Here is a 26,113-nt window from a genome sequence, read left to right on the forward strand (position 1 = left end):
TGGGTAGGTTAGTGTCTAATGGTTAAGGTTGATTATTGGGAGTAGGGAATCTGATCCTAGATCTGTGGGTAGGTTAGTGTCTAATGGTTAAGGTTGATTATTGGGAGTAGGGAATCTGATCCTAGATCTGTGGGTAGGTTAGTGTCTAATGGTTAAGGTTGATTATTGGGAGGAAGGAATCTGATCCTAGATCTGTGGGTAGGTTAGTGTCTAATGGTTAAGGTTGATTATGGGGAGTAGGGAATCTGATCCTAGATCTGTGGGTAGTGTTGGATTCCAGCTTGAAATATACTTATTCATGTTACCAGAACTTAGTAATTACTTTACATGTACAAAAGGGGTAAAGAGGAACTAGAAGAACATCTGATTACCGTCCTGTCTCTCTCTCTCACACACACACACACACACACACACACACACACTTCCACACCCATGAGGGTCCTAGACTTAAGCAGGGCCATGACAATATCAGTAAGAGGAACCTACTGCGTTTCTGCCTAACAACAACAGGAGTGTCTATCTTAGACAAGGAGATGACGACTCCTAGTAGGGAGGTAGAAAGATGTGTTTGTGTGACTTGTATGTTGTGTTTGCAGCTGAAGCACCCAGTGGCTTGAATAAACTTGCTTTGAGCTTTTTCTAGTCGTCCGTGATTTTTTTACTCGTTCAGAACCTAACAATTGGTTAGTGTGTAATGGTTAGAATTGGGAGTAGGGAATCTGATCCTAGATCTGTGGTTAAGGGTAGCTTCCACCACTGCTGTTGGATTGACTGGTAGTGTGAGAGCACACACCAAGCATCCTCTCCTCTCTTAAGATCTTACTGTGTATGAGGATTTCATCCAGGATGTTTGTTTTGCCACACCTATTGATGGACTTATATGCAGGACACTGGGCCTTGAGCTTAACACTCTCACATGGTGGCCAGGCCAGCAGCCTTTCTAGTAATCTGACTGTCTGGGTGTGTATTTATAGAGGAGGAAGTGGATGTGCTGGAGCGCTGCAGAAGGGAGACCGTCTCAGTGGGCACACAGTAGAATGAATTGGCTGAGTGCTCTCTCTGTCTGTCTCTGTCTCTCTCTCTCTGTCTCTCTCTCTCTCTCTCTCTCTGTCTCTCTCTCTGTCTCTCTCTCTGTCTCTCTCTCTGTCTCTCTCTCTGTCTCTCTCTCTGTCTCTGTCTCTGTCTCTATCTGTCTCTATCTCTCTCTCTGTCTCTCTGTCTCCCTCTCTGTCTCTGTCTCTGTCTCTATCTCTCTCTCTGTCTCTCTCTCTGTCTCTCTGTCTCTCTCTCTGTCTCTCTCTCTGTCTCTCTCTCTGTCTCTCTCTCTCTGTCTCTCTGTCTCTCTCTCTCTCTCTGTCTCTCTCTCTGTCTCTCTCTCTGTCTCTGTCTCTGTCTCTATCTGTCTCTATCTCTCTCTCTGTCTCTCTGTCTCCCTCTCTGTCTCTGTCTCTGTCTCTATCTCTCTCTCTGTCTCTCTCTCTGTCTCTCTGTCTCTCTCTCTGTCTCTCTCTCTGTCTCTCTCTCTCTCTCTCTCTCTCTCTGTCTCTCTCTCTCATCTGTTATTTAATTTACACAGTGGAACAATGGAGCTTGATCCACTCTGGAGGGGTTAACAGTTGTTTTGGTTTCTTTGGGTGTTAATAATAATCATAATCATATGTTTAATTTATATAGCGCTTTTCATTACACGAAGGGTCTCAAAGACGCTTTTAAAATGAAACAAAGGATCTTCTGGGTCTATTGTATCAGTATAGTTTTAAATGAGAGCGTGTCATTTCTCGGAGAAAGACACAAGCGTGTTGGATTAACATCTGGCCCTGAGCTTTGTTGAAGAAAACACTCTTGTGAAACGACTAAATGGGATTTTGTTGTTGGAATGTTGTTTCACCTTGAAAAGAGAGGGTGGTGTAGGGAAAAAAGGGTGTTGATGCCTGAAGGAAAGGTCCCTCCCTCCCTCACTCTGTCACCCATTGGAGCGGGTGACAGTTCTAAAGGTCACAGGAGGGGGCATGCGATGTCACCACTCTGTGGGCTAATTACTATCGGCTGTTTTGAGCCTCCGAGGCGTTTAGTTTATTGGGGGGGGGGGGGGGGGAATGAGTCCCTCTAACCTCTAGTAGACTAATGGTGCTTTCTGGTGCTGACATTCAGGTAAATACTCTTTAATTGTTTAGGTTATAAGCGCTTGTTGTATATAACCATTCTTCATATTGTTTTTTTCAACCAGGTAAGTCACAGTGAGATTGACATCTCTTTTTCAAGTTAAGAAAAGCAGCAATTCATATGAACGAATCATAATAATAATTCTACTTCATTCATAACCATTCCTTCAACCATCATTTATTAACTCTGAAGAACCCAAAGCCCAGAATGGAGCTTCAACTAAAAATCCCTGCTAGAAAAACAACCTCCCTGCCTTTCACCACCTGAGCGCACAGTCAGATGAAATGAACTGTTGAGGAGAAAAGGGTTTTACTTATTTGTGACGGGAGATGTATTGATATGGGTTTGTCCCTGAGCTTTCAGTGATTACATTACTGTGGGTGCTCACTCATGTGGTACAGTACAATGCAGCTGTCCCAATATCTACAGCAGTGAGTGACTATGAGAACAATACAATATATCCCCAACAGCATAGTAGGGCATACACACTACCCAGTACCATATTCATCAACTGCAATCTGGAATCAAATCCATTTCATTCATGTAGGTGAATCAAGTGAATTAAAATTCTCCTTTTCTCCATCTGCAGCTGATTTTACAGAATTGGACTGGTGTAAATAAATTCCCAGAAGCACCCATTCCTAAGTGGCGTCTACCGCGCCTGTGTTGTCAGATCAATACAGGTGAGGGAGAGGAAGCAACTTTAGACGATGGAGATGCACCCCTAGGGGCTAGTTTCCCAGACACACAGTAAGCCTGGACTAAAAAGCCTTTTCAATGGAAACTCTCAGTTTAAATATTGTAACTCTTTAGTCTAGGACTAGGCGGTGTCTGAGAATCTGGACACTCATCTAATTAAGCATCGGATGTCCCTGCCCTGGTCAGAAGGTAAACAAAGTCATGCCAGTCTGTTTGACCCACAGTGATGATGTAACACGAATGGGGAGGATATATCAGGTGGCAGATGAGCCGAGGTGTCCTCCATTGAACCAAACATACTTGACTTGGCAGAGTTTCTATAAATATCGGGGTAAATCCTAACTTCCTCTTTCACTTAGTCATGTATTGAGATCAATGGGCGACGAAGTAAAACAAATATAGACTGAAGTGGATGTTAGGATTCACCCTCCAGGGGAATATTGTGCATCTTGAACTCCGTTGAGAACAACAATGCCCAGAGATTCCTGTGGAAGCTATTCAACAGTATGTCATGCTGCTATGCCCTGGGGTGCTGTGAGTCAGTTGTGTGTACTTTTACCTGTTCTGTGTGCTCACTGTGTGAAGTCCTGTCCACAACACTACAGTCACTAGTGACGTCACTGCTTGCACCTCCAGGTGACTGCTTCAAGGCCACTATTCGCATAACTGACAGCATTAAGTCATTGGCTCTCGTGTTCATTTCAGGCTTTTGTCACGTTTACTGTCATGATTTTGTCCAGGAGGTAGAACTGAGCGATTTCCCCTCAGATAGGCCAGCTGCAATGTCAAAATTGTCTATATTGTAAAAATTCCTGAAAACAAGAAATACTTTTTAGTCTTAATTTAGGGTTAGCAGTGCGTTAAGGTTAGATGTAGGTTTAAAATCTGATGTTTCAAATCTGCATCGACTAGCTCCACTTCATTCCATTTCCTGGTGTTCTTACTGTATGTCCCTCACCCCAACATGCCTTTTCGTTTCCTCTAATTCTCTGTTCCTCTTTTTTCTCTGTTCTCCACCTCTGGATCTCTTAGTACTGATAACACTACCTATGTTTGTTTTGTCTCTCCCTCTTTCTCCTATCTCTCTAATTATCCCGTCTTTCTCTCTCTCTCTCTCTCTGTCTCTCTCTCTCTGTCTCTCTCTCTCTGTCTCTCTCTCTCTGTCTCTCTCTCTCTCTCTGTCTCTGTCTCTCTCTCTCTGTCTCTCTCTCTCTCTCTGTCTCTCTGTCTCTCTGTCTCTCTGTCTCTCTGTCTCTCTCTCTGTCTCTCTCTCTGTCTCTCTCTCTCTCTCACATATATTCACCTCTTCTCTCAGGGGCACTCCAGCCGTCCCCTATCCTTGCCAAGTGCTATCTTGGGTCAGGGCCACTTGCACACCATCCTCCATTTTGGCTCTGTCCTGCAGCAGACACTCCATTCTACAGTGTAGATCAGGAAAGTGTTGCAGTGACGGGGACACAAGCAGACAGTATACACCGTTTCTCCAGCCCACTGACATAGAAACATTACCGTGTCTCCTTAGAGAAGCAATGGGTCCTCATTGGTTCTGCGTGATTTAGTCGCTTTTCATCTAATTAGGTTCTAACGGCCAGACTTCCTGCTTTGCCGGGCAGAGCCCCTATTGTGCCAGTCACTGTTAGCTAAAGCTGTGCTCCATTTCCCGTGTCTCCTCTCCCCTGCATCTTATTCATAAATACTTCATGAGTTGGGTTTGGACACACACCGACGTCGTATGCCGATCTCCATTAACCATCTGTCAGTGTGTGCTCCCAATGTGTGCTTAACTGATATTTCAATCAACGGGATGTTTCTATCGAGGGGAACATTTGATTATCTGCTTTTTGTGTGTGTGTGTGTCTAGCAGGGGAAGCGATGAAGGCTGCAATGTGCAGTCATGGGTAGTCACAGCACTGGGGTGGCAGACAATCCATACACACACCATATCTGTATCCCGTCTTGTGATACCTCTCAATACGGTACATGACGTAGTTAAGGAGGAATGCATTAAGATACAGAGTTACTTCATCTATTTATAGTCCTGTGGAGAAATGCAAGTGGCGTCTCTCTCGCTCTCTTTCTGTCTCTCACTTTCTCTCCTTTCTTTTTCGCTCTCTTTCTGTCTCTCACTTTCTCTCCTTTCTTTCTCGCTCTCGCTCTCTGCCGAAATCAACTTTTCTATCTTAAAAGCCCTAAACTCCAATAGATTTGCAAAATGTCTGACAAGGGTCGGCCAATGTTGTTCTGACCATGATTGAATTGGTGATGTTCTGTGAATCGTGTTGTAGGATTGTCCTTGTAGTAATGAAATATGAGATTGGTACATGATGTCTGTCTGGCTTGACGCGTACACACACACACACCCACACACAAATGCCCTGTTATGGAGGGCTTAATGTTCTGATGCCCGCCCTGTCTGTACCCTGCTCTCAGCCTCCGTGATGTGACACACTGCCGCATATTATTACATATCATTGACCTCCATTTTAGGACTCACAGCGTCACTGGGCTGGCATCACTGTCAGCATCACTGTCCTCTATCCGGAGATGATGATGACACAACCGCACTGCGAAAGAGTCGGAGGCTCTCTCTCTCTCTTCCTCCCTCCCTGTCTCTCCTGGGTTTGGCCTTTGATCGTTGTGTCTGGTATTCCAGGAAGTAGCAGCGGGAGAGGAAACTGGAGTGGGGGAAGGAGTGGGGAAGGGGGAGAGGAAACAGGAGTGGGGGAAGGAGTGGGGAAGGGGGAGAGGAGACAGGAGTGGGGAAGGGGGAGTGGAGACGGGAGTGGGGGAAGGAGTGGGGAAGGAGGAGAGGAAACGGGAGTGGGGGAAGGAGTGGAGAAGGGGGAGAGGAAACGGGAGTGGGGGAAGGAGTGGAGAAGGGGGAGAGGAAACGGGAGTGGGGGAAGGAGTGGGGAAGGGGGAGAGGAAACGGGAGTGGGGGAAGGGGGAGAGGAAACGGGAGTGGGGGAAGGAGTGGGGAAGGGGGAGAGGAAACGGGAGTGGGGGAAGGGGGAGAGGAAACGGGAGTGGGGGAAGGAGTGGGGAAGGGGGAGAGGAAACGGGAGTGGGGGAAGGAGTGGGGAAGGAGGAGAGGAAACGGGAGTGGGGGAAGGAGTGGGGAAGGAGGAGAGGAAACGGGAGTGGGGGAAGGAGTGGAGAAGGGGGAGAGGAAACGGGAGTGGGGGAAGGAGTGGGGAAGGGGGAGAGGAAACGGGAGTGGGGGAAGGGGGAGAGGAAACGGGAGTGGGGGAAGGAGTGGGGAAGGGGGAGAGGAAACGGGAGTGGGGGAAGGGGGAGAGGAAACGGGAGTGGGGGAAGGAGTGGGGAAGGGGGAGAGGAAACGGGAGTGGGGGAAGGAGTGGGGAAGGGGGAGAGATTTGGGTGCAGGAGACACATAGCCAACGAGCCGAACCAGGCAGATGCCTGTCTCCATGGCAACAACTGGCAACTGTTTCACGGAGGACTTAAAGATTTCTGAGTGATGTTAAGCAGAAACTGATGACAGGAGAAGGTCTTTCCTCACTTCCTCTGTCTCTGTGCGTGTTCTCTGCATAGCAGGAGGAATTTAGTGTCATTTTCACCATCTCATCATGAGTAGGATAAAAGCTGATTTTTAGAGCCCTTGTGCCTTCAATGAATTAGTTCCTTACTTAATACAAGTCATATCACCGTCTCTCTCTAGTAATCTTTCTATCTTGTTAGTCATTTTCCATCTGGTATGATACAGTCTCGTAGGAGCACTGCAAATTCCCACTCTCCCTAAACAAGCTTGCTCACAGCAATTGATCCTTCAGTCACAAAATTGACTTCTCCTTAATTCCCTCTCATCTCTCATCCTGCCCTCTGTGAGCTGCTCGTCTGGCCTGGATGTGTCAGATTGTAGGCCTCCTGGGCACCAGGTTATGTCACAGGCTGTGGTTGTGGTGACTGACTTTATATCACAAAGCCTTGAATAAGACCGCTCCTCTAACGAGATGGTATTTTTCGTGTGTGTGTGGAACTGTAAACTGACAAGGTTAATCTGATATGTTTCTCTTTGTAGTGTCATTTTAATTAGAATATGAACAGGGGTCACAACCTTAGTGTTAGTGTACACTGATGACAGAGCAGACATGAGACAGCAACAACATGCAAGACACTGGCTCATATAGACGCAACACAAAACAACAGGAGGGGGGTAACCAGGAGGGTAAATAACTGTAGCTAGGAGAACGATTTCTGTTCAAATAGTTCAATGTCTGGAATTTATTCACTGCATGTTTTGAGAGACTGGCTGATTACAAAGGTAGCTGAAAATGAAATGAATGTGCTTTTGTCCAGCTACTTGAATAGTAAGGCTTGATTAATAATGAAATGAGTTGTGAATTGAATTGTACACCCTGGGGAGTTTTCCATTTCAGTGTCCAACATGGAAGCTATATTGACTGAAATAAAAATGAATTTGCCGTATTCTGGTTTTGGTATCTTTAACATTTGATTCCACCTTTGTTACATTCATCTATCGTCTTTCTTGAGGTGCAGAAAGCTTTTAAATTATATTAACCTTGACATGTTTTTGTGTCTTCTTGCAGAGGGTGAGTGAGAAGGTTGGGGGAGCAGAGGGGACTAAACATGATGATGACTTCACTGAAATGGAGAAGGCAAGAATTCTCTCTTTCTATTTCTCTAAGAATCCTCTCTTTCTATTTCTCTAAGAATCCTCTCTTTCTATTTCTCTAAGAATCCTCTCTTTCTATTTCTCTAAGAATCCTCTTTCTATTTCTCTAAGAATCCTCTTTCTATTTCTCTAAGAATCCTCTCTTTCTATTTCTCTAAGAATCCTCTCTTTCTATTTCTCTAAGAATCCTCTCTTTCTATTTCTCTAAGAATCCTCTCTTTCTATTTCTCTAAGAATCCTCTCTTTCTATTTCTCTAAGAATCCTCTTTCTATTTCTCTAAGAATCCTCTTTCTATTTCTCTAAGAATCCTCTCTTTCTATTTCTCTAAGAATCCTCTTTCTATTTCTCTAAGAATCCTCTTTCTATTTCTCTAAGAATCCTCTCTTTCTATTTCTCTAAGAATCCTCTCTATTTCTCTAAGAATATTTCTCTAAGAATCCTCTCTATTTATCTAAGAATATTTCTCTAAGAATATTTCTCTAAGAATCCTCTTTCTATTTCTCTAAGAATCCTCTTTCTATTTCTCTAAGAATCCTCTTTCTATTTCTCTAAGAATCCTCTTTCTATTTCTCTAAGAATCCTCTTTCTATTTCTCTAAGAATCCTCTTTCTTCTTCAATATTACAATGTTGTGATGAATGAGCCCATTCTCCCAAGCCTTGTTCATTTGTGTTAGAAACTATATCCTCACCACTCTCATAGTCCTATTGTATTACCTTGTGCGGTGCACTGCACATTTACTTTTTTTCAATAAAAGAGAGACATTTATCTCAATTTAAATGCCTTGGAAAAATTCTTATGAAATTGCTTCTAGAAAGTGGGAAAATTAAGTGTGCGTGCATTGTGATTGGGGAGAGACCAAGCCAAAACCATCATTCTGTAGTGCAGTGTCTTATTCTAGACAGCTGGGGAGGCTGAGGAGTGTATAGCAGAGCCATGCATTTAAATATAGGGCTCTGGCGAATAGTAGTGTGAGGTCTGTGTTGAAGAAGGCAGAGAGCTGGCATATCTGACCAGCATCAAGTGGGAACACAAAAGCAATCTTCACCAGCTGTCAGCTTTGTGTGTAGTCTCCCCCTCCACCTCCACACTACAGAGTACAGTCCTTCATGTTCTGTCCAGGCATGTTGTCTCTCCCTCCACCTCCACACTACAGAGTAAAGCCCCTTCATGTTCTGTCCAGGCATGTTGTCTCCCCCTCCACCTCCACACTACAGAGTACAGTCCTTCATGTTCTGTCCAGGCATGTTGTCTCCCCCTCCACCTCCACACTACAGAGTACAGTCCTTCATGTTCTGTCCAGGCATGTTGTCTCTCCCTCCACCTCCACACTACAGAGTACAGTCCTTCATGTTCTGTCCAGGCATGTTGTCTCCCCCTCCACCTCCACACTACAGAGTACAGTCCTTCATGTTCTGTCCAGGCATGTTGTCTCTCCCTCCACCTCCACACTACAGAGTAAAGTCCCTTCATGTTCTGTCCAGGCATGTTGTCTCTCCCTCCACCTCCACACTACAGAGTAAAGCCCCTTCATGTTCTGTCCAGGCATGTTGTCTCTCCCTCCACCTCCACACTACAGAGTAAAGTCCCTTCATGTTCTGTCCAGGCATGTTGTCTCTCCCTCCACCTCCACACTACAGAGTAAAGCCCCTTCATATTCTGTCCAGGCATGTTGTCTCTCCCTCCACACATCAGAGTAAAGCCCCTTCATGTTCTGTCCAGGCGTGTTATCTCTCGCTCCATACTACAGGAACCAAAGCCTTCCTCCTCCTTCTGTGTTTTCTCTCGTTCTCTCCATCTTTTCTCCTTCTTCTCTCTTCCTCCCCTACACCCCAGCTTTATCTTCTGTCTTTCTGCCTCAATCTCCTGCTTCTCTCCTCCTCCCTCACCTCTCTCTTTTCTGTCTTAATCTCTTTCTTCCCTCTCACCCCCCCTCTCTTTTCTGTCTTTGTCATAATCTCTCTCTCCTTTTTTAAATAAAAAAAATCTCTCTCTCTCTCTCTCTCTCTCTCTCTGTGTGGGTTGTAGAAGGTGGACACCACCAGTAGGGCGGTGATGGACATTATGACCAAGACCACTGAGTATCTGCAGCCCAACCCAGGTGAGAGACACGTGCCATGGCTGGTCTCAAATGGCACCCTATCCCCTATATAGTGCACTACATTTGACCTGAGCCCTATGGACCCTGCTGAAAATAAAGGCACCGTGTTTTGGTCATCCCTTTTTGATAGATTGTTATTTAATTGAATAAATTATACGCATGACAACACACCATAATCAGGCACATGTTTAAAAAGTAAACTTGTACGGCAAGTTTGATTTGATTTAATTGATTGAGTGATTCATGAATGAATTGTTTGCGTGTACAGCCTCCAGAGCCAAGATGACCATGATCAACTCCATGTCTAAGATGCGTGGCCAGGAGAAGGGTCTGGGCTACATCCAGACCGAGACCGTCCTGGGAGAGTCCATGCAGAAGTTTGGCAGGGAGCTCGGGGAAGAGTCCAACTTTGGTAAGTCACTATGGCCGTGTCTGAATATCCGTACTTGCCTTCTAAATAGTAGGTTTTTGGGTATACGGAAATATAACGTTGTATAGGATGTGACATTTCTAAAATGTTGTATGTTTTAAATGCCAGGATGTTATACTCATGTAGTCTTTTCATCAAGTAGAATTCGCTGCACACTGTTTTTGCACTTGTTTGAACATGTTTGACAACAGCTCATAATCAGAATATGGGACTCGCTCTACAAAAATGTACGAATGACGGGGAACAAATGCGATTGTGCATTTGATGATGCCTTCTCAGTATGGATGAGTAGTATGTTGAAATGATAATGGTTGCTTACTGCGTACCTTTCTACTAAACAGTATGTTCTAAACTGTATGTAGTACTATTAGTACCCAGTATGTAGTTTTAGTTGGTAATAGGCAAGACCGATTTCGATCACCGCCATTGTCTATTTATAATGGTGCTGATTGCTAGACTGCCCCCAGATTTGTTTGTGCGGCCTTGCCGACTCATAAGACCAAACAAACAACGGAGCGGGCTAGTTTAGCGCTCATAAACAACATTGATGTGCAAACTCCTCAACTTGTCTGAAGGAGATGGAGGAGTACATGTTGTTATATTATGCCCCTGTGTGTTCCAGGCCTGGCTCTGATCGATGCTGGGGAGTCCATGCGTGAGCTGGGGGAGGTGAAGGATGCTCTCGACATGGAGGTCAAGCAGAACTTCCTGGACCCGCTGCAGACTCTCCACGACAAAGACCTCAAGGAGATTGCGGTGAGACTGGATTTATTCATTTTATTTGATATTTTATGCAACATTGAGACCCAGACTGGGGGAAAGTAAGGCCGCCTGGTAATACAACATGCCCAGAAACTATAGGCTAGTACACCACTATTTAACATTGCTGCATGTCAGCCTCGAATTGACTGGAAACCGGGTGGTTTACCCTCCAAATTGCATTGTGGTTTGAGGAGAACACTTACATTTTGTCAAGATGGAGATGAGTGGCCGAAACCGAGGTGCGCATGGACAACAGTGGATGAATCAATTCAGGCTACAAGTGTAGGCCAAATGACAATGGTAGAATGTCATTACAACACACACAGGGGTTTTTGTAACAGATGTCTCTTTCAATTCATCAAATTGCGGGTGCACAGAGCACTGTTGGGGTTTGGACGAATGTGTGCAGGTAGGCTACAGGAGCGCCTTGGTTAAGTGATTGTTTGACAATCAGATGAAAACATAATGACTGGTTGTGTTTATGCCACAATCAGAAGGCATAGGCGTGTCCATAAGGCTGGGGAAGCTGGGGAAGCTGGGGAAGCTGGGGAAGCGTTCCCTAAAGTACATTTGAAGTAGCTTATTTTTTTCTTTTTTTTAACTGTAGATTGTCTGAAATCTCATAGCCCACAGTCGAAGGGCCCGCAAATTTGGGCAAATACCAAATAGATGATTGTTGAGTTGCGACTATCAGTGAGAAGAAGAGAGACCCAGCCAGGCATATCGCAATATTTAAAAATACAATTGCAGAAAAACTGTTTGGAAAGCAAATGGCTATTGCTGTAAAGAGAAGACAATGAAGATACTCACCTGTCTTTTAGTGATCAAAATTCCTAACTTAATTGAGTGAACAGTAGCGAGAACATCAGCCATATCCCCGGTGAGTGTGCATGTTCACAGTCTTTGTCATTGGGTCAGTACCACTGTTTTTGTTTGTTTTTGGACAAACATTTCCTCCTTCAGGTTGTATTTGTGTCTCCCCTTCCCATAGGCCGATTAGATGGATCAGACAACATCGGTTTTATTGATATGTTTGTCAGTGTCCGCAGAGTAGGCTACCCTGCAATTTTTGTAGTATAGGTGTCTCGTACCGGTAAGAAATTAAGTCTACTTTCACCCCTGGACCCAGGTCTCTTTTTTGAGTGAGTATTGCATTAAAAAAAATCCCTACATACAAAATACAAGGATAACAAGAACAGTGCACTCGCATGACATCACAAGGCAGACATAATAGCAAAACTGCATAACAGACATAACACAATAACAGCATAGCAAGCTAGACACACCACCCTAATAACAACACGGCAAGCTAGACACACCACCCTAATAACATCACGGCAAGCTAGACACACCACCCTAATAACAACACGGCAAGCTAGACACACCACCCTAATAACAACATGGCAAGCTAGACACACCACCATAGTAACAACATGGCAAGCTAGACACACCACCATAGTAACAACATGGCGAGCTAGACACACCACCCTAGTAACAACATGGCAAGCTAGACACACCACCCTAATAACAACACGGCAAGCTAGACACACCACCCTAATAACAACATGGCAAGCTAGACACACCACCCTAATAACAACACGGCAAGCTAGACACACCACCCTAATAACATCACGGCAAGCTAGACACACCACCCTAATAACAACACGGCAAGCTAGACACACCACCCTAATAACAACACGGCAAGCTAGACACACCACCCTAATAACAACACGGCAAGCTAGACACACCACCCTAATAACAACACGGCAAGCTAGACACACCACCCTAATAACATCACGGCAAGCTAGACACACCACCCTAATAACAACACGGCAAGCTAGACACACCACCCTAATAACAACATGGCAAGCTAGACACACCACCCTAGTAACAACATGGCAAGCTAGACACACCACCCTAATAACAACACGGCAAGCTAGAGACACCACCCTAATAACAACATGGCAAGCTAGACACACCACCCTAGTAACAACATGGCAAGCTAGACACACCACCCTAATAACAACATGGCAAGCTAGACACACCACCCTAATAACAACATGGCAAGCTAGACACACCACCATAGTAACAACACGGCAAGCTAGATACACCACCATAGTAACATGGCAAGCTAGACACACCACCCTAATAACAACACGGCAAGCTAGACACACCACCCTAATAACAACACGGCAAGCTAGACACACCACCCTTATAACAACACTGCAAGCTAGACACACCACCCTAGTAACAACACGGCAAGCTAGACACACCACCCTAATAACAACACGGCAAGCTAGACACACCACCCTAATAACAACACGGCAAGCTAGACACACCACCCTAGTAACAACACGGCAAGCTAGACACACCACCATAGTAACAACACGGCAAGCTAGACACACCACCATAGTAACAACACGGCAAGCTAGACACACCACCCTAGTAACAACACGGCAAGCTAGACACACCACCCTAGTAACAACACGGCAAGCTAGACACACCACCCTAGTAACAACACGGCAAGCTAGACACACCACCATAGTAACAACACGGCAAGCTAGACACACCACCATAGTAACAACACGGCAAGCTAGACACAACACCATAGTAACAACACGGCAAGCTAGACACAACACCATAGTAACAACACGGCAAGCTAGACACAACACCATAGTAACAACACGGCAAGCTAGACACAACACCATAGTAACAACACGGCAAGCTAGACACAACACCATAGTAACAACACGGCAAGCTAGACACAACACCATAGTAACAACACGGCAAGCTAGACACATCACCATAGTAACAACACGGCAAGCTAGACACAACACCATAGTAACAACACGGCAAGCTAGACACAACACCATAGTAACAACACGGCAAGCTAGACACAACACCATAGTAACAACACGGCAAGCTAGACACAACACCATAGTAACAACACGGCAAGCTAGACACAACACCATAGTAACAACACGGCAAGCTAGACACAACACCATAGTAACAACACGGCAAGCTAGACACAACACCATAGTAACAACACGGCAAGCTAGACACAACACCATAGTAACAACACGGCAAGCTAGACACAACACCATAGTAACAACACGGCAAGCTAGACACAACACCATAGTAACAACACGGCAAGCTAGACACAACACCATAGTAACAACACGGCAAGCTAGACACAACACCATAGTAACAACACGGCAAGCTAGACACAACACCATAGTAACAACACGGCAAGCTAGACACAACACCATAGTAACAACACGGCAAGCTAGACACAACACCATAGTAACAACACGGCAAGCTAGACACAACACCATAGTAACAACACGGCAAGCTAGACACAACACCCTAGTAACAACACGGCAAGCTAGACACAACACCCTAGTAACAACACGGCAAGCTTGACACACCACCCTAGTAACAACACGGCAAGCTAGACATAACACCATAGTAACAACACGACAAGCTAGACACACCACCCTAGTAACAACACGGCAAGCTTGACACACCACCCTAGTAACAACACTGCAAGCTAGACATAACATGGTAAGCTAGACCGATGTACCGTTAATTTTCTATGTCCTTAATGAGACACATTGAAAGTCATTGCATACATTACAACATACAACTCAAATCCTAGTCACGTTGAAAGCAGACCAGGAAAATGTTGATTTAAAAAATGTAATGTTAATGCCAACGTTGCACCTTTATATGCACATAAATAAGTGGTGTAACAATCACTTCATCTAGACATTGACATCAGTTGGATAACTCCTAATGCTCAGTCAATGTTTACTGCCCTGGAGGGAGAGGCAGCAGGTTTACTCTACTCTCTCGTTGGAGTTGCCCAATACAATTACATCCGTCTCCCTGCCAGACCACAGAATCAATACTCAGCTGGTAAAGTTTAGATTCTCGGAGAGCTTCATTTAGACTTTTTTGTTCTAAGGGCAGAGGGAAAATCAACTCTGGTATACTAAAAGTTTATAATTAACTCTGAATAATCATATGCCTGAAGGTGTCTGATACGGGTAAGTATTGGTGATGGCACCACCTTCAGATTATTTTGGAAAAGCTGACCACGACTCCATTTTGTTGCTCCCAGCCTATAGACAGAAACTAAAACAAGAAGCTCCCACAGACAACGCAATCGCAACCACACTGCACACTGCCCTAACCCTATCTGGATAAGAGGAATACCTATGTGAGAATGCTGTTCATCGACTACAGCTCAGCATTCAACACCGTAGTACCCTCCAAACTCGACATCAAGCTCGAGACCCTGGGTCTCGACCCCGCCCTGTGCAACTGGGTACTGGACTTCCTGACGGGCCTCCCCCAGGTGGTGAGGGTAGGTAACAACATCTCCATCCCGCTGATCCTCAACACTGGGGCCCCACAAGGGTGCGTTCTGAGCCCTCTCCTGTACTCCCTGTTCACCCACGACTGCGTGGCCATGCACGCCTCTAACTCAATCATCAAGTTTGCAGATGACACTACAGTGGTAGGCTTGATTACCAACAATGACGTGAGGGCCCTCTGAGTGTGGTGTCAGGAAAATAACCTCACACTCAATGTCAACAAAACAAAGGAGATGATCGTGGACTTCAGGAAACAGCAGAGGGAGCACCCCCCACCCATCCACACGGGACAGGAGTGGAGAGGGTAGTAAGTTTTTTAAGTTCCTCGGCGTACACATCATGGACAAACTGAATTGGTCCACTCACACAGACAGTGTGGTGAAGAAGGCGCAACAGCGCCTCTTCAACCTCAGGAGGCTGAAGAAATTTGGCTTGTCACCAAAAGCACTCACAAACTTTTACAGATGCACAATGTATCACTAGCCACTTTAAACAATGGCACTTTTATATGTTTACATACCCTACATTACTCATCTCATATGTATATACTGTACTCGATACCATCTACTGCATCTTGCCTATGCCGTTCTGTACCATCACCATCATTCATATATTTTTATGTACATATTCTTCATTCCTTTACACTTGGGTGTATAAGGTAGTTGTTGTGAAATTGTTAAGTTAGATTACTCGTTGGTTATTACTGCATTGTCGGAAATAGAAGCACAAGCATTTCACTACAGCCGCATTAACATCTGCTAACCATGTGTATGTGACAAATAAAATTTGATTTGATCTGATGTGGCCGGGACCTCCGGTCATGTGGCTGGCATATGCCTGTCCAATCTGAGGTCAGGGGTTGTTTCAGGACTGGGCCATGAGTTGAACTGGGCCAAGCTGAGCTGGACCAGCACAGTACGGTTTGGGTTGGTACGAAAAGGATGAAGTCGTCTAACCATTTGGAGTGATCCATGTCTAACCTGTCACTCTTATCACCCTTTCTTCCTTCCTCTCCTCGCAGCATCACCTGAAGAAACTGGAAGGCCGCCGTCTGGACTTCGACTACAAGAAGAAGCGTCAGGGCAAGGTGACGGACGATGAGATCAAACAGGCTCTGGAGAAGTTTGACGATACCAAGGAGATCGCTGAGCTCAGCATGTTCAACCTGTTGGAGAGTGATGTAAGGAATATGTTTCTACTGTTACACACACACTGTGTGGGAAGTAGGTAGGTAGGTAGGTAGGTAGGTAGGTAGGTAGGTAGGTAGGTAGGTAGGTAGGTAGGTAGGTAGGTAGGTAGGTAGGTAGGTAGGTAGGTAGGTAGGTAGGTAGGTAGGTAGGTAGGTAGGTAGGTAGGTAGGTAGGTAGGTAGGTAGGTAGGTAGGTAGGTAGGTAGGTAGGTAGGTAGGTAGGTAGGTAGGTAGGTAGGTAGGTAGGTAGGTAGGTAGGTAGGTAGGTAGGTAGGTAGGTAGGTAGGTAGGTAGGTAGGTAGGTAGGTAGGTAGGTAGGTAGGTAGGTAGGTAGGTAGGTAGGTAGGTAGGTAGGTAGGTAGGTAGGTAGGTAGGTAGGTAGGTAGGTAGGTAGGTAGGTAGGTAGGTAGGTAGGTAGGTAGGTAGGTAGGTAGGTAGGTAGGTAGGTAGGTAGGTAGGTAGGTAGGTAGGTAGGTAGGTAGGTAGGTAGGTAGGTAGGTAGGTAGGTAGGTAGGTAGGTAGGTAGGTAGGTGATGACCCACCATTGACACATGAGCACCATGTTTTCCTCCTGTACTGTAGGTTCAGTGTGAAGTGGTGAACTAATTAATAAATGCAAGTATACTGTTTACCTGTGGGTCTAAGCACTAAATATCTATATTGCTAGTAGTGTAATAGTAGTAGCAGCAGTGGTAGTAGCAGCAGGTAATAATAGCAGCAGGTAATAATAGTAGCAGCAGTGGTAGTAGCAGCAGGTAATAGTAATAGCAGGTAATAGTAATAGCAGGTAATAGTAGCAGCAGGTAATAGTAATAGCAGGTAATAGTAGCAGCATTGGTAGTAGCAGCAGGTAATAGTAGCAGCAGTGGTAGTAGCAGCAGGTAATAGTAATAGCAGGTAATAGTAGCAGCATTGGTAGTAGCAGCAGGTAATAATAGCAGCAGGTAATAGTAGCAGCAGGTAATAGTAGCAGCAGGAAATAGTAGCAGCAGGTAATAGTAGCAGCAGTGGTAGTAGCAGCAGGTAATAGTAATAGCAGGTAATAGTAGCAGCAGGTGATAGTAATAGCAGGTAATAGTAGCAGCAGGTAATAGTAGCAGCAGGTAATAGTAGCAGCAGGTAATAGTAGCAGCAGGTAATAGTAATAGCAGGTAATAGTAATAGCAGGTAATAGTTGCAGCAGGTAATAGTAATAGCAGGTAATAGTAATAGCAGGTAATAGTTGCAGCAGGTAATAGTAATAGCAGGTAATAGTAATAGCAGGTAATAGTAATAGCAGGTAATAGTAATAGCAGGTAATAGTAATAGCAGGTAATAGTAATAGCAGGTAATAGTAATAGCAGGTAATAGTAATAGCAGGTAATAGTAATAGCAGGTAATAGTAATAGCAGGTAATAGTAGCAGCAGGTAATAGTAATAGCAGGTAATAGTAGCAGCAGGTAATAGTAGCAGCATTGGTAGTAGCAGCAGGTCATAGTAGTAGCAGGTAATAGTAGCAGCAGTGGTAGTAGCAGCAGGTAATAGTAATAGCAGGTAATAGTAGCAGCAGGTGATAGTAATAGCAGTTAATAGTAGCAGCATTGGTAGTAGCAGCAGGTAATAGTAGCAGCAGGTAATAGTAGCAGCAGGTAATAGTAATAGCAGGTAATAGTAGCAGCAGGTGATAGTAATAGCAGGTAATAGTAATAGCAGGTAATAGTAATAGCAGGTAATAGTAGCAGCAGGTAATAGTAGCAGCAGGTAATAGTAGCAGCAGGTAATAGTAACAGCAGGTAATAGTAATAGCAGGTAATAGTAATAGCAGGTAATAGTAATAGCAGGTAATAGTAGCAGCAGGTAATAGTAGCAGCAGGTAATAGTAGCAGCAGGTAATAGTAGCAGCAGGTAATAGTAATAGCAGGTAATAGTAATAGCAGGTAATAGTAGCAGCAGTGGTAGTAGCAGCAGGTAATAGTAGCAGCAGTGGTAGAAGCAGCAGGTAATAGTAGCAGCAGGTAATAGTAGCAGCAGTGGTAGTAGCAGCAGGTAATAGTAGCAGCAGGTAATAGTAGCAGCAGTGGTAGAAGCAGCAGGTAATAGTAGCAGCAGGTAATAGTAGCAGCAGTGGTAGTAGCAGCAGGTAATAGTAGCAGCAGGTAATAGTAGCAGCAGGTAATAGTAGCAGCAGTGGTAGAAGCAGCAGGTAATAGTAGCAGCAGGTAATAGTAGCAGCAGTGGTAGTAGCAGCAGGTAATAGTAGCAGCAGTGGTAGACGCAGCAGGTAATAGTAGCAGCAGGTAATAGTATCAACAGTGATAGTAGCAGCAGTGGTAGTAGCAGCAGGTAATAGTAGCAGCAGGTAATAGTAGCAGCAGGTAATAGTAGCAGCAGTGGTAGTAGCAGCAGTGGTAGTAGTAGTCATCATGTCTTTATACTGCATCTTCTGTCCATCACTGAGCACATGTTTGATGTTCAATAGTTTTATTTTTTCTCAGCAAACTGTGTCTGTCTATTCTCTAGTCTCTGCCCTCTTCTCTCCCTCCGTCTCTAGTCCAAGTCACCTCCCCCTCTGGCCAGCTGCAACCACGGCAACAGAGGGGGTCATGATTCAAAGCTCTTGTTCTACCTCTTGTCAGAGCATCACAGGCTGACTTTGACTCACTGTGTATTGTTTGCATGTAACGTTGTGTTGTGTGGACTGGAGGTTCTCATCAAGGCAGTATCAGGACCCTAGAGCCTCAGATATCAGATGAACAGGACTTCTATAGAGATATAAATAATTATAATAACAGTTCTACGTTCTATAATGGCTCCTCCACCCATCTATCGATCCATCCAGTCTTTCTTGATCTTGTGTTGTCATATCAAAGTATCTGTACGTTAACCAGTTGTCCCGAACCGGCTCGTAGCCCGTAACAAAAAGGGAGAGAACATGGAGATCAAGGAATAGCAAAAATATGTTGATGAACTAAAGTAAACTAAACAAGTAACAATGGTGTGTTTAGTCAGTAGTGTAAGTGTGGTTGCATGCATAAATGTGATAATGAGGGGTGTTGAAAGGTGCCAAAGCAAACAAACAAAACAGCCACAAAAATACCACACCCAACAGTGTGTCTGCATGGGGAGAGTCTCCCCAATGAAGGGGGGAAAGGTGTATTTATCCCAGGACACACCGGAGCCCACCGACATCCTAATAAGGAAAACAAGAGCAAAGAGAGAGAATTCGGTGGACCGAGTGGGAGGCTCGTCACACAGTAAGGCGGCTGTGTTGACCTGGCAGTATCACACTGTAGTTTCTGTATGTTAGCCAGACCAGTGAGTCCGGATGTATACGGTAGGACTTGGGCCACGCCGCCCATATGTAACAGTCGTCCCGTTGGGCCTTTTGTGTTTGCGTCAGCAGATTGAACAGGTGAGCCAGCTAGCCGCGCTGGTCCAAGCCCAGGTGGAGTACCATCGTCAGTGTGCTGAGATCCTCACCCAGCTGCAGTCCAAGATGGAGGACCGGTCAGTATTTATAATAATATATATATCATTATATATCATTATAATCTGTGTCTCCATGACCGGTCAGTACCGGCTGGAGGTACGGAGGATTTTTGCGAAATTACTGAAATTTACCCAAAGTTCACAGGTTTTTTATTTTGAAAACCTGGTTGGAGAAAAACCTGGGAATGTTGGGAAAGTTTCCGGAATTTTCGCAACCCTAGTAGAGAGTACGGGGGCAATACCATACCATGCCAATCGTCTTCGGATCAAGAATTGAAACCGCCTGATTATTCCTTTCCCGAATTCTCTGAATTCGCCAGAAGTGAGATGGAATTGATCCCAATAACCCTTGACCCCAAACCTTAGGTATGCCGCAGAAATAGAATGAATAGATTCTATTAATTCTTTCAACGAGCGATGCGGCAGGGGGTGGGGGGGTGGGGGATTGGGATCAGCACCCTCTTCACTATATGGGCTTGTTTCTGCAATGTATTATCCATAGGATAAGGGATTCCTCCAACAAGCCCAAGAAAGAGTTCATACCTAAGCCGCGTCAGTCCTTGGACCTCTCTAGTGAAAACCACAATGGAGCCATCCAAGGATCCAGGTCCCCAGGTGAGACTCTCCACTCCTACCATGAAACTCGACATCTCTCTCTCTCTCTCTCTCTCTCTCTCTCTCTCTCTCTCTCTCTCTCTCTACATCACTAGGTGTTATGAAATGTAATGTTATGTAGTATTTTAAACTGTATGTAACTGTCTTATGTTGCTGGACCCCAGGAAGAGTAGCTGCTGCCTTGGCAGGAACTAATGGGGGATCCATAATAAATACAATCCATCCCTCTCTCTCTCCATCACTATCAACGTCTCTCTCGTCTCTCTCTTTTCCTTATGTCTATTTCTGTCTCTCTGTCTGTCTTCCCATCTTCTATCTATCTCCCCGTCTCTACGTTCATCCACTTATCAGGCAAATGGAAATATATACCTGTCTACTCTTTCTTCTCTTTTCCTTTCTGTTATTCCATCCAGCAACAAGGTCTCCAGGTGAGCTAAGTCATCCGTCTGTCCATCTATCTGGCTGGCTGGCTGGCTAATCATCTTATCTTCATATCTCTTCATTTCTCAATCTCGTCATCTCTCCATAGTTTAATTTCTCCATCTCTCCATCCATCCACTTCCAAATGCTATAAATCACAAATGTATTTGTTCTACCTGTGTGGCTTGCTTTGCATTTGGATTTCTCTCCTCTTTGCAGCAAGGTCTCCAGGTAAACCAAGAGTGAACCCTAGAGAGATACCATAATATGACTCTGTCTATTTCTATCACTGTCTTTCTATCTGTCCGTACGTCCGTCTCCGTCCATCTGTTTGGTGATTGTCCAAGCCATCTGTTCACTGCCATAACCCACCCATCCATCCATTTATACAACTATGTCAATTGCAGTTAAACATAAATACCTCTTCTCTTTCTCCCACATTTGCTCTCTCTCTTTCTTCCTCTTTGCAGCAAGGTCTCCAGGTGAGCCTAGAGTGAATTCTGGAGAGATACGACAGAATACCTCTATTTTATCACTCTGTCTGTGTCCATATGAACGGTCTGTCTCTTGCTCTTTCTTGGACTGTCTTTCTGGCTCCAGTCTGTTTCCTGATTTCTCTCCTGTCTTTCTCTCTGTTTGTATTCCAAGGTTTTGTTGTCAGTATTCCAGTCTTTGTTTCTCTCTATCTGCCTTTCTGTCTGTGCGTTTGTCTTTTCGATTTGTTTATCAATCAATCGACAACACAAACCAACATTTTTACGTCTTTCTCTCCTCTGATTGGCCTTGTCTCCCTTTGTCTGTCTTTCTGTCTGTTACTGTTGCACGATATACCGAAACGTCAATACTTTATCCATACTAGAACATGAAACACGGTTCGATATTTGCATAGAAGTGGTTTCTTTAATAAAAATGTGCTCTCTCTTTTTAACCAGTAATGATGTCGTTCACGAGGCAAAAAAAACAAAGTCAAATTGATTGTATAATTGATCCATTAATGGATACATGGCTGTCTCTGAAAATTGTTAACTTAAAAAAGTTAGAATGTAATGATATTGAACTCAAAAGATGCCCAACGATTGAACAGATCAGTAGCTAAGTTTCTGTCTGGATCAAGTGCCATTCTGTGGCTTTGGCTAATATGCCTTCTTTTTTTGCCATGGTATCATTTTGATATCGAGTATTGTGATGGTATTGAGTTTTTGTGATACAGTACTAAACCTGGTATCGATGTCAAAATTCTGGTATCGTGACAACACTACTGTCTGTTCAATATATCTATCAATCGATCACCTAAATACACATTCATTTTAATGCATTCCTCTCTTCTTTACCTTGTCTCCCCCTCCTTCTCTTTCTTCCTCCTCCGTCTGCCCTCCATCCCCCTTTCAGCAAGGTCTCCAGGTAAGAACTTTACTCCAGAGATAATCTTATCTTTCTTTTACTATAGGAATAACCCTAACTTCTATTTTAAGTCGAATTTTCACTTAGTTGAATTAACTTCATTTTCGCTCATCCATTGATGTCAATTGGAGTCTAAGTGAAGATTTGACCTTGTGGAAGTTAGGATTCACCCCCATCTTTCTTTCTATACCATAGACCTCTCCAGCCATACACTATAACTCTGCTTTCTCTTCTCTCCATCTATCCCTTTCCATTGGTCCACCGCTCAATCTCTCTCTTTCTCTCTCTTTCACACTCTCCCCATCCCTCCTCCTTTCTTTCTCTCTCTCTCACCATCTCTCCATCCATTGCTCTCTCTCTCTCTCTCATTCCAGCTCCCCTAGACCAGCCATCCTGCAGGGCGCTGTATGACTTCGACCCCGAGAACGAGGGCGAGCTGGGCTTCAAGGAGGGGGACATCATCACTCTCACCAACAAGATCGACGACAACTGGTACGAGGGCATGATCCACGGCAGCTCTGGATTCTTCCCCGTCAACTACGTGGATATCCTGGTGCCCCTGCCCTAAAGTCGTTGCCACGGCAACGGCGAATCAGCAGCAGCAGTTTTCCCAGGCGACAAATCTTAATCCCTGCATCCCCAGCTCCCGCCACCCCCAAACATTCCCGGAAACCCTCCCTTTCACTCCGCTAAAAAGGAGATCTAACTACAATGAAGATATGACGACGAAATCGGCTGTGGCGAGATCAACAACAGCATGGTGTCACGCCAACGAGTGCTAACGAAACAGACTTTTGAAAAAAAAATACGAAAAATAAGCAATGATGCCGTTTTGAATGCCATCGTGGACATTTACCATCAAACCAATAAAATGCTATGGTTGTTTTTTCTTTTGTTTCCAAAAAGAGTGTTTCTCGGTTTTGTCCTCAAGTTTGTTTTCCTTCAGGAGCTTCTACAGTTCCTCAATCCTCGTCTTTCCTGGCTTCATCTAGGTTTACATTGGCTGTGTGTCTTTCAAAATGGCCGTTACTATCCTTCTCTGTACTTCGTGGAAACTTCTAGACTAGCATAATTTCATCAACGTCACATATTGTAGGCTACTATTTCTGGGCGGTTATCTGGTCCGTTAGATCACGTTTAGGTCATGTTTCACACTTTGTTAGACACTGTAGGTCAGGCATGTTTTAGTGTTTTATCTTATCAGATTTACTTCTTCTAAGCTAAATATATATAAATATAAATATATATTCAAGCTAAATATATGTTTTTCCCGTTTGAAAAGGGTAGCCTTCTGTTTGCATGCATGGATTGTTTCCTAGAGAGACTGTGTCCATTTCATGCTAAACAACAGATGTATGTTTATGACGGAGGGGATATCGTTTGATGTGTCTTTTCATACAGACCTAAACTGAGAGTGAGGTATGTAAGGATTCAGTGTGATTTAATCAAGGCACCATAGTTAGACCAAACTGGCCACCTATGCAGGAGGGTAGGCCTACAGCAGGGCTGAGTGGTGTCAATGGCAGATCTACTCGCTTTTCTAACTGAGGGTGTAGTTCGTTTGCGATCTACATTGTTTTGTTGGCATTCTATATCACACAAGTCCTCTGTGTGATTTAGGTATGCCTCATGATTACATCTAGTGTATTTGAGTCCATGGTTATAAATTGGAGATTAATATTTACGGAAACAAAAGACTAAATTGTGTAGTTCAATTGTTTTCTAAGTGGCGTATAAGCAAAAACTGGAACCGTTTCCATAATATGAAATAATGTTTAAGAAATCTTCTCAGTGTGTATTTTACCAATGACGTGGAAATATTTGTGAAAATGGTTGCTGTATTGTGCTATTTCATATAGGAGTTTACCGCTTATCGGATTTAGCCTTATTTTCTTCAACCTGTTGGCGAAGTTGTTTTCACTGTATCAGAATGTCCTTTAGTCAGATAAACAAATAACACTATATTGAAGACTGTAAGTCATGGAATCTGATAGGACTAGCTTTAGCTGATAATGCTCACAGACCAATACTGTGTTACGAGGCCAATGGAATACACAAGCAATGCTGTATCAATCAGAAAAGGGAACATTTTATAAAAAGTGAACACGGTACCATATTTAATTCAAGGATACTAACATCAATAACCAGATGCAAATTCCCCTACCCCTTTGTGTCTTACACTTTGTCTAAATGTTGTCAGGCAATCTAGGCAACTTCTCTCTGTCAGGAGTCTCGGTCTGAAATAACCCATTCATACGGTATGTGTTGCTCTTACTGGTCCATACTGTATTTCTGTTTACTGAAGGTTCTGAGGATCCTTAGTCCCTGTCCCTTGTTGATTGTCCTTCCCTTGTCATATCCCAGGAATGAATGGCCGCACATGTAACAATACACAATATAAGGTACCAAAGCAACAGACTGTTGCATATAACAATAATCATCATTTGGTGGGAACAAGTGTGTATTAATATGCATGTGTGAGTTGGAAATGTGTTTTTTGCATATCCCACTCTCCCTGAAACGCCCTGGGAGAGTGGGGTCACGGCCAGAGTCTACTAAAGCAATTGGATACTACTGTACACTCCAAACTCTGGCCTCTGGATCTATCTAGGTTTTCTCCAGCATTTTGAGGACTTCATTCTCAGTGGTTTTCCCTTCTACAAATCCAATGTGAAACTGTATGTGTGTAACAGACAGGGCAATAAGTGTTTCACCCATTTCTCATTGTTGTGTGACTGGGTGGGTGTGGTTTGGTTGGGCCGAGGTTGGTATGTGTTTTGTGAAGGGAGATGGGGTTGTATGCGCCACAGGTGGTTTGGTCTACTGTGGTTTGTATCTATGACGTGTACATTTTCTATTTTTTCTGTCAGTATTATTTTTTCTTCATTGAAATCCTCCTGGATGTCTATTTGATAAAGGACCGATACAGTATAGCGCAATGATACTATTGACGAAGCTGAACCAACCGAAAACCCATCTATAGCGTTCATTTTTTTTTAAAGGGAAGCGCAACTTGAAACGGTCTCGTTTGTTGGCAGAATAAGCAGATTCAGATTGGAACTGGCTGTGCTTTCAAGTTTTATAAAAGGCTATATATTTCCTTCATTTTCTTTTCTCTTCTCTATCTTTTTTAAAACAATTATCGTGTGTATCTTTGCCCTCAATGAGGACTGTACAGCTTTTCAGTGATTTGTTTTCACCGTGTGTGTGTGTAGTAGCGCATCTACGGTATCGTATTTTATTTTTGTAACTGTGATAAAGTATATGCATATATATACAGTAATTATATAGAACTATTGTGATTCGAGGGATTGTTTGTGCTGCACACAATTGTCGTTTTTCGATTCTTTGTTTGTTTTGGTTTCATCCCTTGCACCGGATTACAAGACAATATGCTTGATGTTAAAAATGACTAAAATATCTCAATGTAATTTATTCAAATAAACAAGGTTAGAGTTGTTTGTTGTTGTTGTCTCTCTGTTGAGAAGGAGAAGTTGGTCTGGAAGGAACCTGAAGGATATTCTCCTCCAATGCGTTTTGAGAAGGCGGCAAGGAGAGAGGATCAATGTAAGAAAGACCTTGAGAAAGATTAATAACAATTGCAATCTCCACCATTGCCGCCAGGTGGTGCGGTGATGGTCCAGTCCTGGGGAAAGCGTCAGGAAGAGGATATAGCTGTGGCCAAGGCCTCACACATACTTTAACAGCTGATTACCACTAGATGGTGCAGACAACCATCAAAATGATGCACAGATTTGATTTATGGCGTTATTGTGCGTGTGTGAGCGTAAAAAGTGGGTGGCGACATGGAGTAAAGCTGTTACAGTAT

The 26,113-nt window shown here is 44.0% G+C and overlaps 1 protein-coding gene across 7 annotated transcripts in view; it reads left to right on the forward strand.

The window, feature by feature from the left end:
• LOC110497344 (endophilin-A1) overlaps nucleotides 1-25,743 on the forward strand; it is a 54,950-nt gene extending 29,207 nt beyond the window's left edge. For 2 of the 7 annotated variants that reach the window (XM_090209566.1, XM_090209564.1), the window contains exons 2-9: nucleotides 7,434-7,502; nucleotides 9,548-9,620; nucleotides 9,889-10,032; nucleotides 10,673-10,806; nucleotides 16,213-16,371; nucleotides 19,760-19,866; nucleotides 20,351-20,463; nucleotides 22,659-25,743. In XM_090209566.1, coding sequence (XP_090065692.1) covers nucleotides 7,494-7,502; nucleotides 9,548-9,620; nucleotides 9,889-10,032; nucleotides 10,673-10,806; nucleotides 16,213-16,371; nucleotides 19,760-19,866; nucleotides 20,351-20,463; nucleotides 22,659-22,852 — 933 coding nt within the window. In that variant the 5' untranslated portion in view covers nucleotides 7,434-7,493 and the 3' untranslated portion in view covers nucleotides 22,853-25,743. Of the gene's footprint in view, nucleotides 1-7,433; nucleotides 7,503-9,547; nucleotides 9,621-9,888; nucleotides 10,033-10,672; nucleotides 10,807-16,212; nucleotides 16,372-19,759; nucleotides 19,867-20,350; nucleotides 20,464-20,876; nucleotides 21,050-21,102; nucleotides 21,262-22,658 lie in introns of those variants that run through there. The other 5 variants (XM_090209570.1, XM_090209567.1, XM_090209568.1 and 2 more) reach the window with 4 other exon arrangements.
• The last annotated feature ends 370 nt before the right edge of the window (nucleotides 25,744-26,113 follow it).

Source organism: Oncorhynchus mykiss, chromosome 19 (genome assembly GCF_057628025.1).
Source record: "Oncorhynchus mykiss isolate SJ-2025 chromosome 19, ASM5762802v1, whole genome shotgun sequence".
NCBI lineage: Eukaryota > Metazoa > Chordata > Actinopteri > Salmoniformes > Salmonidae > Oncorhynchus > Oncorhynchus mykiss.